Raw genomic sequence first — 12,482 nt, 5'->3', positions numbered from 1 at the left:
AAGATTTATATCGAGAGATCAGTATAAGATTTTAAAAAAAGACAAGAAGAAAGTGGGAGCATATGTTTGATAGAGTGAATAAAATTACTTTTGTTTGACTTTTTTTGAAAACATCTCAGCTCAGGCACTGGCTTGATAAATGATTTTAATCAGTTTGTAACTGTTATTTTAAGAGACACAATGTCTGTCTCAAATATGAAAAATTATCTGCGAATCCAAAATGATTTCCAAGGGATATGACAACTCTGAGATGCGGAAGTAAAAATAATACAGGCTTTGAACTGATTAATCTGGTTGGATTTTTTCCCTTTAAATGTTGGGTAGACAGTTTAATGTGAAGCTACACTTTAAGTACATTTTGGTTTCTGAATTTCAAACTTTATGTTCAGAAATACAATAATGCACAGCCCAATGATGTATTATAGTGATGCATATTAAATAAATACTTGATTAAGGCAGACTATAGGTGAAAGAAAGAAAGAAAGAAAGAAAGAAAGAAAGAAAGAAAGAAAGAAAGAAAGAGAAAAAAGACACAGTGTCTGTCACTGTGTCTCCTTAAACGCATCTGAAAAATAAATAAAAACAAAGAATAAATAAAAACACTGTATAATAAAAAAGTTGGCTATGCTGCAAACACAAAGGGCACTTTTCGTGCCAAGCCTCCCCGGGACTGGTCATCGCTCCCTGCAGGAGTTTCATCCAGACGGAGGAGGGACGCTCTCTTCGTGTCATATTCAAGTGCAGCCGGAAATATTTAATTACAGATAAACATGCGTGTGTCACACAGCAAAAATATTTAAACCATAGACAGACTATAAATTATTAAGAGTCCGTAGTTTAAACATATCAATCAGGATGGAGAGGTACCCAGATTTAGAGGCTATGAGAGCAATAACTTCTGTGATACACATATATATTTATATATTTTATTGTGTGTTGCTGTAACCTATATCCACAAATTCAGCCTCATGTTATGTTAAATTAATATTGATATAAAATTTATTTTTAAATGCTATTTTTGTTGTCTGCATGAACTATTAATAAGCTAAGACTAGTGTATATTTCCTTCTTTCTGGTCTTTCATCATTTACATGTCTGTTCCACGTTTGTTTTTGTTTTTTCGTGTTGTTTCTCTCTCATCATTGTAGCACTGCAGCATAAGCTAGCTCTCCCATCTCTAAAACTAATAATAATAATAATAAACACCCCACATGTTTTTGCTTTTGTTACTGGTCAGGTTTGTTATTACTTCCGAACCAAAGCACTTGAATGCACAACATATCTTCAGGGGTTTTACAATGTCCGAGCTCAGGTTTGTGAAACTGAATGCAGCACTTTACCCACACGAAAAGCTGGAGTTGGTACAGTCGGAATTTAAACAAAGGATATATTTAACTTTTTGTAGATTTTATCAATGGTATCCTGTTTCATACGAATTATAAAAATGCATGAAACGGCGAATATTAATATTTTACCGTAATACATCTATACATGTCTGTTTGATGCTAAGTTATGCGCCACCCTAAGCATTCCGGTAATGGACTCGTCCGTCGTTAGGCCTTTGCAGTAGGGAGTTGTTTGGCGGACCCCGCAAGTTTTTCTTTACTTTACGTGTTATTTTTGTTTGCCCAAAGAGCGGTAATTTCTTCATTTTCAGTATCACTTGCCTCGTTGTTTAGTCGCCGTGTCGACGGACTACAAAAATAGAGTATTTTGGGCGTGGTACACAACTAGAGAGCCGAAGAAGGAAGGAAGGAAGGAAGGAAGGAAAGCATCGGTGAGTCGGACTGACCGCGGCTGAGCTTATGATGCCGACGTTGCGGGACAGCACCATGTCCCACCCCGGCGAGAATTCCCACCAAGTCCGGGTGAAAGCGTATTATAAAGGGTAAGAAATCACTGTTTCTCTCAACGTGCCATGTATGTTGTTAATAAGCCCGCTAGTGTCGGTTTTAGACTCGGAAATGTAGCTAACCAGAAGGCTAACAGTTGCTAGCTCAGCTAACGGCTTGCTAATGTTGGGTACCCAGCTTTAGGTAAACTTGACAAGGCAGTCAGACAGGTGAAACTGTCCAGACGCGTTGGCGGGTCCGCAGGAAAGCTCTCCGTGTTCACACTGTTTAATAAATGTGTCAGCTAGACAGAGAAGTTGTCAAGTGGTGTAAAATCAGTCAGAATTAGCTGTCGATCGTGTTTAAAAGCTAAACTGTGATACAATTGTACAAGCTTTGAAGCTAATAGTTGCTATTAGTTCCACTGTGTGTCACTGGGAGATGATAAAAGGTCCAGTTTCATTTAGTTAACAGATAAACTGTTGTGTTGTTATTGACTGACTAATACTCATTTCCTGCTGGCAGTCTTGACTGTAAGGAATGCGCAATCACAACATCTTAATTGATACTATCATGTTAAGAATGGGTTTGCAGTTTTTCAAGTCTCTCTTAAATCAACAGCCAGGTGCCCAAATAAACATTGAAAGAGATTTTTCTTGTTGTAATCATTCCTCCTGTTCATACTGACTATTAAAAGATCCCTTCATAATGCACTCACAATGTAAGTGATTAGGGCCAAAAACCACAGTCCTTCTGTGCTAAAATGTATTTTAAAGTTTATCTGAAGCTAATATGAAACTTCAGCCATCCAAATTAGTCAAATCAAGTAGATAAATTTCAACTTTACAGTCTTTTCAGTGCCAAAGTCCCTTTATATGTTACTATACTTCCACTGCAGCTCAACAAGGAAACACAGAGAGGGAATTTAATGCCAGTAAGACTGTAAATGTGGCACATATCAACCTTATATGACTAACTCAGACTGCTGAAGTCTCATATAAGCTTCAGATAAACTTTTAAATGCATTCTTGCACAAAATGACTGTGTGGACACACTGTAGATTTTGGCCCCCATCACTTAAATTGAAAACACATTTAAAGGGGATCTTTTAATAGCCAGTATGAACAGGAGGAATGATTACAGCGAGGAAAACCTCTTTCAGTGTTCATATGGACACCTGACTGTTGTTTTAAGACAGACTTGTTGTGAACCTGTCCTTTAAGGCATCTTGGATTATCACCCCAAGTTGTGTTGTTGATGTTCCTCATGTTGGACTATCTGACAATCTGAGATCAATCTGAGCCGGTGTTGTTAAGTATTTCAGACATACTTATGAAGTGTGACAACAAAACTTTGTATCACAATTAACAATACTTAAACAAACTCTCAGAATGTAGTTACAGTGTTGTGTCCCAGTTGATTTGTTTACCTTCTTCTGAATTCAACCTGAGCCCTATCTGTAACTACAGATTATTTTCATAACAAATTAATGAGTTAGAAGCTGGGACTAGCAAATGTTTTACATTTTGCCTCATTAAAATATTCAATTATTGAAAAAAAAAATGCTGATTAATTTTCTAATTGATTATTCAGCTAATTGGTTAAGCTCTAGCCTCACCATAAGTGCTATGGGAAACACTATTTGAGGGGAAACAATCAATTATAAACAACAAAACCGATGCACTCTCCATCCCTGATCCTGTCAAGTATGAGGAGACGCCAGTGCTATGAGTTTTTGTTTCCCCAAATGACAGTCTGTGATTCTCCTCCATCCTGGTAGCGGCAGTTCAGCTGTTTTCGTTTCGTATTTGTGATGGAAATCATCGATCACCCAGGTGTTTCCATGACACTCCCTACCCCACTGTCTCTGTTTGATGGAGCCAGTGATTGGAGCGTAGCCAAGACTTGAAAAACGTGTAGTGCAAGTCATCTCCACCGGACCTGTTGTATTTCTCAGCAGCTCTTTGACACACCTTAGAAACACTGCGATGTGTTATGATCGTTAGGTGTCATGTCACAGAACAAAGTATCAGAAGTATTTATGAGGTTGACGCTGAGGAATGTCAGCTATGTTGCCAAAGAAGGAATGGTCTCATTACGGGTGCATTAAGCTAGGACGTTATCAGTGTTGTTATGGTTTCCCTGCGGAGGTCACGAGTGGGAGATTGAAGGGTTAGTAATGCACTCGACTGATAAACTAGATTGGTACTGACCTAATTTAACAGATCAGGTATCAGCCAGATATGACGGATAAACGCTGTGTATTAATTGTAACAACACAACTTTTAATAAACCCTCTGAAACACTATAATTAAAATGTGCACAAGCCTAAAGAAATGTAGGTGTGTGAGTGTATCCACTTATGGTGAAGAAGTGATATCAACATGTTATGCTGTTACGCAAACTATTTTGATGATGAAATAATCATTTTTTAGTCTTTTTTTTTTTTTTTTTAAGAAAAATGTGCAAATCTTCTGTTTCCAGCTTCTCAAATGTGAATATTTTCTGGATTATTTACTCTTCTATGACAGTAAACTGAATATATTTGGGTCGTGGACTGTTAGACATTTGAGGTCATCATCTTGGACTTTGGGAAACAAGGAACAACAAGGAAATAATTGACAGATTAATCAATAGTGAGAATAATCGTTAGTTGCAGCGCTACTCTCTGCCATCAAGGCCTGAGAGTCTGCAGCTTTCCTCTATCATCCAAACACTACAGCAGCTGATTTCACTGATTGGCTCCATTACTGCGTTTCAGAGAGTTAATCAATGAAATCAGCTGATGGAGTGATTTGTTTTAAAACCTCCTTAAAGCCTTTAAAGAAAAAACCCCATCCAGTTAGCAAAATTAAATCAGTCTCTTTCAGTCTCTCCTGCTCTGTGATAGTGTCTCAGATTATCTGTTTTTCAGCATCTCTCTCGAGTCCATTCTTTACAATTTGCATGTCTGTTGTCGGTCAGCGCCAGGCAGCGGCAGACTGGTGTCAGCCTGTAGCAGTCTCAGCCTGTCACTGGCTCCTCTTCATTTTGCTCTCATACAGACCGACGGTCAATAGAGGAGCAAACGCACTGACCACATGACTAGTAACTGACAGTGATGCTGATAATGTACTGTGTAGTTGACACAATGCAAATCCCAGTTTACAGTGCAGTGATTTTTAGTAGTTTTTGTGTAACGCTGTATATAGACCACTACTTACTAATACTTCAAAAGTATAGTTCACTGTCTTTTGTAGCTAAAATCTGTCTTGTATTTAGGATTTTTTTATTTCTGTTGTTTACAGTGTTTACTAAATCTGATTGTTTTAATTATACTTTTTCTACATAATACAGCTGCTCAGTGCACATGTATCCCATTGTAGGCATACATTAGAGTTAATAAAGCTATTTGTACATTTTATAGTTAAATAGCTCTCCTTCAAGAAAATAAACGGTATCGCCTACACCAGCTTTCCCTTGACGATCTGTTTTGTTTAGTATCCTGCAGTGTTTTGTGTGTTTCAAGTGTTTTAAAAGAGGTCAACAAGGCAATTTTGACAGCTGACAAACAGAGAAGCAAACCGATCAAGCTTTAAATTGCAGCTATAATTCATAAAAACAAATGGCCAGTACCTTTCCTCTTTTAACCCAGACTAAACAGGATTTTCCAACAGAGTGCCTGCATGTTCTGTGTTTGATGAGTTGCTGAGGGTTTTTTTTCAAAATTTTTGTGTGGGCTTAGGACAGCAATTTTTGAACACTTTCCTCTGTCTGTGTTTAAAAGTCAGCTTATTTTAGTGCTTTACCGGCTAGTCAGAGATGTGAAATGTTTTCATCAACCTCTTTCTAAAGGAAAAGTGAACATACAGCCCAGAATTATAGCCTACAAGAAGCTAAGCTGTGTATAGATCATTATTTTAGAGAAAAAACATTTCTGTATATCACTGCCAGTGTGTCACCATGTCAGGCCAGAAAAATATTATTTTGAAGAGTTGCCAACGACGACTAACACAACGTTTCTTATGTGCCAGATCTACTTCAGGATTCCTGTTTAAGGCATGTTGTTTGGCAGGAAACTGGGATTACACCGGCTCGACAGAGCAGTTCAGTTCACTTATTTTCCTTTTTTTTTTTTTTTTGTAAGGAGTTGCTCTTCTTTTTCAAAGACTCTGCCATCACTGCATCACCGCTCCAAGGCTGGGCTTTGTTTAAAATACGGGAAGCGTTCCTTGTCTTGCCATTTACTTTAGCTCTGAAAGCCCCTCAAGCACTGAGCCACAAAGTCATCCACCTCCCACCCACCCATCCACCAACACACATCTGCACTCATGATTGCAGCTAACAGGTTTGAATATCACTGATTCTCAGCTGCCGCTAACATGCACGTAATGTGTTGTCTGTGCCGCGGCGTCGACCCATCCTGAAGGTTGTGTGTAATAGGGATGCAACGATTATAGATTCTGATGGTACGGTTATAGTCTCGGGAGAAATCACAGTTTCACGATTATTATGCATTAATTTATTTCACGATACTATAGATTGATAAAATCATCAATGAGCATGTTTTGTTTTGAAGAGGGCTGAACTGCAGCAGTACCAGAGGCAGATTGAGGCTAAAAATGAATAAGAAAAATGAAAATAAATAAACAATGCCAAGATGAATTTCAGCTGGACATTGCTGCAATGACTTTAATTGATTTCTAATATTTAGTATTTTTAATTATTATTATTAATATAAGATTAAGAGGAACTTTATTGGTCCCCCAGGGGAAAATATTACTAATGTAGGTAATAAACAGTGTTTTTATTATCAACTGTCATTCATGCCTATTTTTTAAATTCATTTTTAATAATTTAGTTTAATAATTAATCTAATTTTACATGTGGCGTGAGTTTTTTTTGCAGTTTTAGTAAAAATGAAAAAGAAATTGAGAACATCTCTTATGCAGGTGTTATTAATCACTGAAATGCAATTAATTAGAGCCCATGATATAGTGCTGGTGCTGCAAGATCCTCATGTTAACTTAATCTTTTGCTCCTAACATACTGTATTTACCTGCCGTAGCGAGTGTTTATTCAAAACAGATGGAAGGAAGCAACAGGATTTTAATGGTTGCGCTGAAGCCGTGGAGGGGATTACATGTCGTTTCATTTATAAACGGTGCAATGCTCCTTTTCCTGCTTTGTTGCCGTTCGTTTACGTTGCGCTGAAAGCCCCAACTCTTAGCTAGTTTGTTGATTGTAAGTGACATGTTTATATTTAATTACCTACCAACTCAATGTTTCCTTAAGTGCCACTAAAGTAATGTTTTGGTTTTTTTTAACTTAGTTATTACTTAGTTTATTACCTTCACTTGTGTGTGTATGGAGTTTGCTCTCGAAGATGTTGCATTAAGTTTGAGGTGTTGGATCCTTCAGCAGCGACTTTTCTTTGGCAAGTTTTATAAACTGGAGATCCGTCTTCTTGAACAACCCCCCGTCCATTCTTTATGTATCTAAAATGCTCCCACACTGATCACTTAAGGTGTTTTTTTTTGGTGGATACGCTTCAGTGTTGGGTCCCTCAGCTATTGCCAGAACTCTTATCTTCTTTAGCTAATGTGGCTCCTCTCAAACACAAATAAGGGGAGTCGCTCTTGTGACAACAAGTGTAACTTTGCGTACCTGAAGTTGTTTCAGCATTTTAAACTGGTGCACCAGGTTTGCTTTGTCGCAGTCTGCCAGTTGGCCTATGGACTTTTTTTTGTCTAGTTTTGTTTAATTTTCGTCATAGTACAACTGTTGTTTCATTAAAAAATAACAAACCATCATGTCCCTGTAAGGTTACAACACCGTGACATTTTAAAGGGCAGTTAATAGTGAAATCGGTTAATCGCTGCATCCCTAGTGTGTAATGCAGCTCAAGCGGTTGCTTTCATGTGTCTGTCTGTCGTTACGAGTGACCTTGTCCCCGGGCTCGGCGGGAGTGTGTTTGGTTGGTGCTATTGTGCTGCAAGGAGAGAGGCTCCCTCCTGCTCAGCACCACAGGTGGGCCGTGTTGCCTGGAGACCAGAGCATCCGACAGTATGTTTCATTCACCCTGACCTTACTGTGGGAGGAGTGGGAGAGTCAGGGTGTTTTTTTTTTTTGTTTGTTTTTTGTTTTTTTCAGGGTGTTGTGTGTCTCCGTCCAGGTGGCTGTTTTAGTAACATCACCCTCTGCTTGAGTTTTTCTGTATTTGTTTCAGTGTGTGTTTTTCTTCCGAATTGTGTTGGCATACTGTGAGTCTGGTTCTCTGAGCATGTGCACGTGGGTTGTGTGAAGGTGTTTTGGGGTGGGGTGGGGGGGGGCATACCCATGCGTGGCAGCCGTGACAGAGAGATGGATGGTCCTAGGTGCTCATAGAAGCCCAGAGAGGCACCCTGACCTCTCTTCCTGCTTGAGCGCTCACCAGTGACGAATGGCTTCATGCTGGGCAGATGGGGCTGCAGAGTCCTACTCACGGCAGTTAAGACGCCAGGGGCACGGGCCAGCAGTCCCCTCCTCCTCCTCCTCCTCCTCTCTCTCCCCTTCCTCCTTTTTAATTTAGCTGTACTGTAGGACGGCACACAACAGAGGAATGCCAGGTCTGTGTGGAATGCCATTTCCTCCCTGTTACTCACCACTGATGAGCTCCCAGATGCTCACTGTGCAATCCTTCTGCCTTAGTCACTCTGAGGAATCCCACAGATCAGCTTCCTTTGTCTCTCACAGGTCCCTACTTTTTGTTCATGTTTTCAAGTCCCTTTAAAAAATGAATCTATTGGCTACTACTGAGTTATTAATGGGTTTAAAAAATTGATTTTTCCCAGATCAAAAGAAGCAGCACAGACGTCTTCTGACAAGTTACAGAATTGCTGGCCTGTTAATCAGCCCACCAAACGGGGAAATACTTTCAAATGGGGAAATTCATTTAAGTTCACTTCATTTATTCATTCATCGTTCAGTCATTATTTAGTTTTGTGTCTACACATTATGCATGTGTGCGCCTACTTTCGGTGGTGCTGTGATTACAAAAGAAGGAATGATTATGTTTTGATAAATTCTTTGTATAAAATATCAAAAAGTTGTTAAAAATGCCCATCTCAAGTTCTGAGAGCCCTAGGTGACATCTTTTATTTAAATGTCTTTGTTTTTTTTTTCAGACTAACAGTCCAAAAGATATTCCTTTTTTTTTAAATTATAGATGACATTTGAGAAGCTGAAACCAGCAAATATTTGGCATTTTGGCTGATTAAAAACCTTCACTCATCGTTTCAGATCCACTATCTGCAATTAAAAACCTAAAACCTACAATTAAAAAAAAAAAATAAATGGGTGGAAGCGTTTTCCTGTCCTACTTTCACATATTTTTATCACTTAGTAGTCTCTTCCAGTTTCCTGTGACTGCTGTAGCCATTAGCTGAGCTTGTATGTGTGTCACGGAGGATGTTGTTTAAGGCACCGGAGACGTGGCTAAACTTTAACTACAGTGTAGACGCCCAGTGTTTAATGAACACCCACAGATCAGGTCCAGTTACACGTGACACAGTTAAAGTCACCTGCTGGCATTAATGCGCTGTCTGGATCCTCTATAGACGCAGTGGTGTGGGAACTATAATGTGTGTGTGTGTGTGTGTGTGTGTGTGTGTGTGTGTGTGTGTGTGTTTGTATGTGTGTCATACACTCTCTATCTTTTGATGTTATCAGGGCTTTATAGGAGGAAGTGGAGCTGCCATGCTGGTCCTAGAGGAGAGATCAGACTGTAGGAGTGTAGTTGCCAGAGTGGTGGCACGCAGTCTTTTCCTCCTCTCCTCTCCTCCTCCCCCCCCCCCCCCTCACAGGCAATGATTAACACCAGCAGGATGGAGGAAGAGGGTGAGAAAATACAGGCAGGGTGGGAAGAGGAGGAAGAGGAGGAGGCATCAGTCTGAGCTTTGCGTCGCTTTATTCTTGCTTGAACACTTTATTCATTCTTCATGTGTGATTTTCAGTCCAGACAATTTAATACCTCTGAGGAGGCAGCGTTATCATGAGCCATGACGACTTTAGATGCCCTAGATTGATGACAAACTTAGATTTCAGCCAATAAATCCGGTGTTTCCCCTAGGATGTTTTTTAAGCGGCGGCGCTGTTGTGTGCGTGCAGAGCCCATGACGCCACGACCCGTATTTACGCACACCTGCAGTGGAATGACTTAAAAATAGCTTAGATCTGTTCCTGATAGGTTTATCCATGTCCACAGAGTCATGTGTGTGTTAATTTACAGGAGCTTTTTACACCAGAAGGGCTCTGGAGGTCCAGATAAGTGTCATTGTAATAAATGTTAAAAAAATGAAAGGCCTCAACGCAGTCGGGGGGGTTGGAGGTTCTCCCCCCAAAAAATGTGATATTATTTGACTAAAAACTATACATTTTCACATCATTTTGGACCATTATATTACAATATTAATAAAAAAAAACAATACACATAGTTTTTTGCAGTACAGCTAGCAAGAGGAAAAGTGAAATAAATATGCTCACTGATGAAGTAAGCACTATGTCCTGAAGTTATCCTTAATCAGAACAGGATAAGAATTGATTTATATTTTAAATATAACTAAATATTGTTTCTAGAGTAGCAACAGTAGTGTTTACCTCAGCAAAGTCACTTTTTAAACTCAATAATATCTCACTGGAAACAAATCTAAAACGTCAATAAAATAAATAATATGTCTGACATCAAAATACTGAGTAAAGTTTAGAAAGAATGAAGAACACAAACATCAGTCATTCCTCCTGTCTACTGTCCTCCTCCCTCTGCTGTTGCCTGCAGGTCCCACTGGTAGAGGGCGGGGGGGCTGTCGTCTCAGCCAGTAGCAGTTTACAAGAATTTGACTAGTTTTAATATATACGGCAAACTAAGCTAAACAGTCATGTTACATAAAGACAGCTTTCATTTTAGCTTGTTCATAATATTTCACTATTAGCTTAACCAGCGTGTTGTGGTTTGAGTAAAACATACCAGCGGTGGATGAGAGACGGTGGACAAAGCTGGTGGAAATATTGCTTTTCTACATGTTTATGCTTGTTGAACAGGTGGTTTGATAAAGTACTTATTGGCTTTTCACTCGCAAATGTTTTATCGCACTTACAGTAACGAGCGTAGTCATCGTCAATTCTTTTACTTCACCTGGTTCACTGTCTCCATCACGGCCTCTCTGCTCTGCTGTCCAATCTGTGTGTGTGTGTGTGTGTGTGTGTGTGTGTGTGCGTGCGCGTGCGCATACATACATGATACCAGTTCCCATTCTTTCACCACCAGCTCCAGTCAGCTGCTCAAAGCAGAGAAAGTCCGCGCTTTTTCCGTTCGTCGTGATTATTATGTACCATGTGGCGTTCATCATTCAGCAGCGCCGCCGTTGAAAGCATAAAGGGCAAACACTGAAATTACAATCTAGTTTTATTTGTGTTCATTCGCTGCCGGAAAGGACCGACCTGACATTGACCTTACACACTCCTTCACTGTCCTTGGACTTGTACAGCAGATGTCCTGGAAAGTGTGTGTTGTTTACTCTTGTGTGTCTGGTTTTTATCATCCTGCTATAAAGCTCTCAAGTTAATGAAAAACTGGGTCCATGTCTGATAATGGCAGTAAAGGGTGTAAGAGGTCTATGTCCTTGCAGGTTGCTTCTGGCTGGTGAGACGACTTTTACACGTTAGCCCGTCTTTACTTTCCTTTTTACTCCCGTCTTCTTGCCGTACTCCCCTTGTTTTCGCCCATTCTGTCACTCCCATTCGTTCCAGTCCCCACACATATAGACGCCTGAGCTCAGACCACTGTCGCCTGAAGACCTGTAAAAGCTTATGCGTGTAACATCTCCACCACCCACCCACCCCCCCCCCCCCATCTTTGGGTTGTAAACACCACCGAGGCTGGCCGGAGGGCTGGGACTAGGCGAGACATCAATTCTAACGCTGCCACGAACTGACGAGGAGCAGATGATCCCATCCACGGGGAGAGATGCTCCCGGTCACCCACCACTACCCTCTTTATGCCATGTCTCACTATAACGTACGAGTGCTTATGTTTGTGTGTGAAGAAGCAGGGAATGATGTATGAAGCTCGATGGCTGAACTTGTGCTTGTCGGATAAGAGCATTAAGTTTTCTGACTGCTTTCCAGGGAAGTGATGAAGCGCAGCGGTGGACAGTGAGCTTTAACCGCTGCGGTACAACACAACTACGACCACGTTCGCCTGTGACTCATTCGGTTTTAGTTTGTGGCTCTCTCCATCAGGCCTGAATTCCTGAATAGGATCAATCCGGAGTTCATGAATGGTCGGCGTCATGAACACGTCTGCACAAATTTGTCTAAAACTTAAGCATTCAAGTGAACTCTGATAAGTTATTCTATGTTCTTAACACAACGCTGTCAATCTCAGAGACCCAACTCTTCAAATAAGTAAGTAAGGAGCCGAGCTCGTAAGATTTGCAGCGGAACACCTTGTATACGATGCTATTTAATAATGAATTTAACAAAGTGTGGGTGTGCGCCCAGCTCTACTCTCCATCTCTCTGCCTCCCTCACTTTTTTGCAGTATTTCTTGCTTTTTTTTTTTTTTTTTCTCACACCCACAATTGTGCTGTACAGATGAATGCGCACACAAATGTGACAGACTGCAAGACTGTG

At 40.2% G+C, this 12,482-nt stretch overlaps 1 protein-coding gene across 1 annotated transcript in view; it reads left to right on the top strand.

Moving 5' to 3' along the window:
- Positions 1–1,537: 1,537 nt before the first annotated feature.
- prkci (protein kinase C, iota) overlaps positions 1,538–12,482 on the top strand; it is a 32,463-nt gene continuing 21,518 nt past the window's right edge. Inside the window, exon 1 of the mRNA XM_067606308.1 lies at positions 1,538–1,888. Coding sequence (XP_067462409.1) covers positions 1,806–1,888 — 83 coding nt within the window. The 5' untranslated portion in view covers positions 1,538–1,805. The remainder of the gene's footprint in view (positions 1,889–12,482) is intronic.

Source organism: Thunnus thynnus, chromosome 12 (genome assembly GCF_963924715.1).
Source record: "Thunnus thynnus chromosome 12, fThuThy2.1, whole genome shotgun sequence".
NCBI lineage: Eukaryota > Metazoa > Chordata > Actinopteri > Scombriformes > Scombridae > Thunnus > Thunnus thynnus.
The sequence above is the reverse complement of the archived record's forward strand: the minus strand, read 5'-3'. Positions and strand labels throughout refer to the sequence as shown.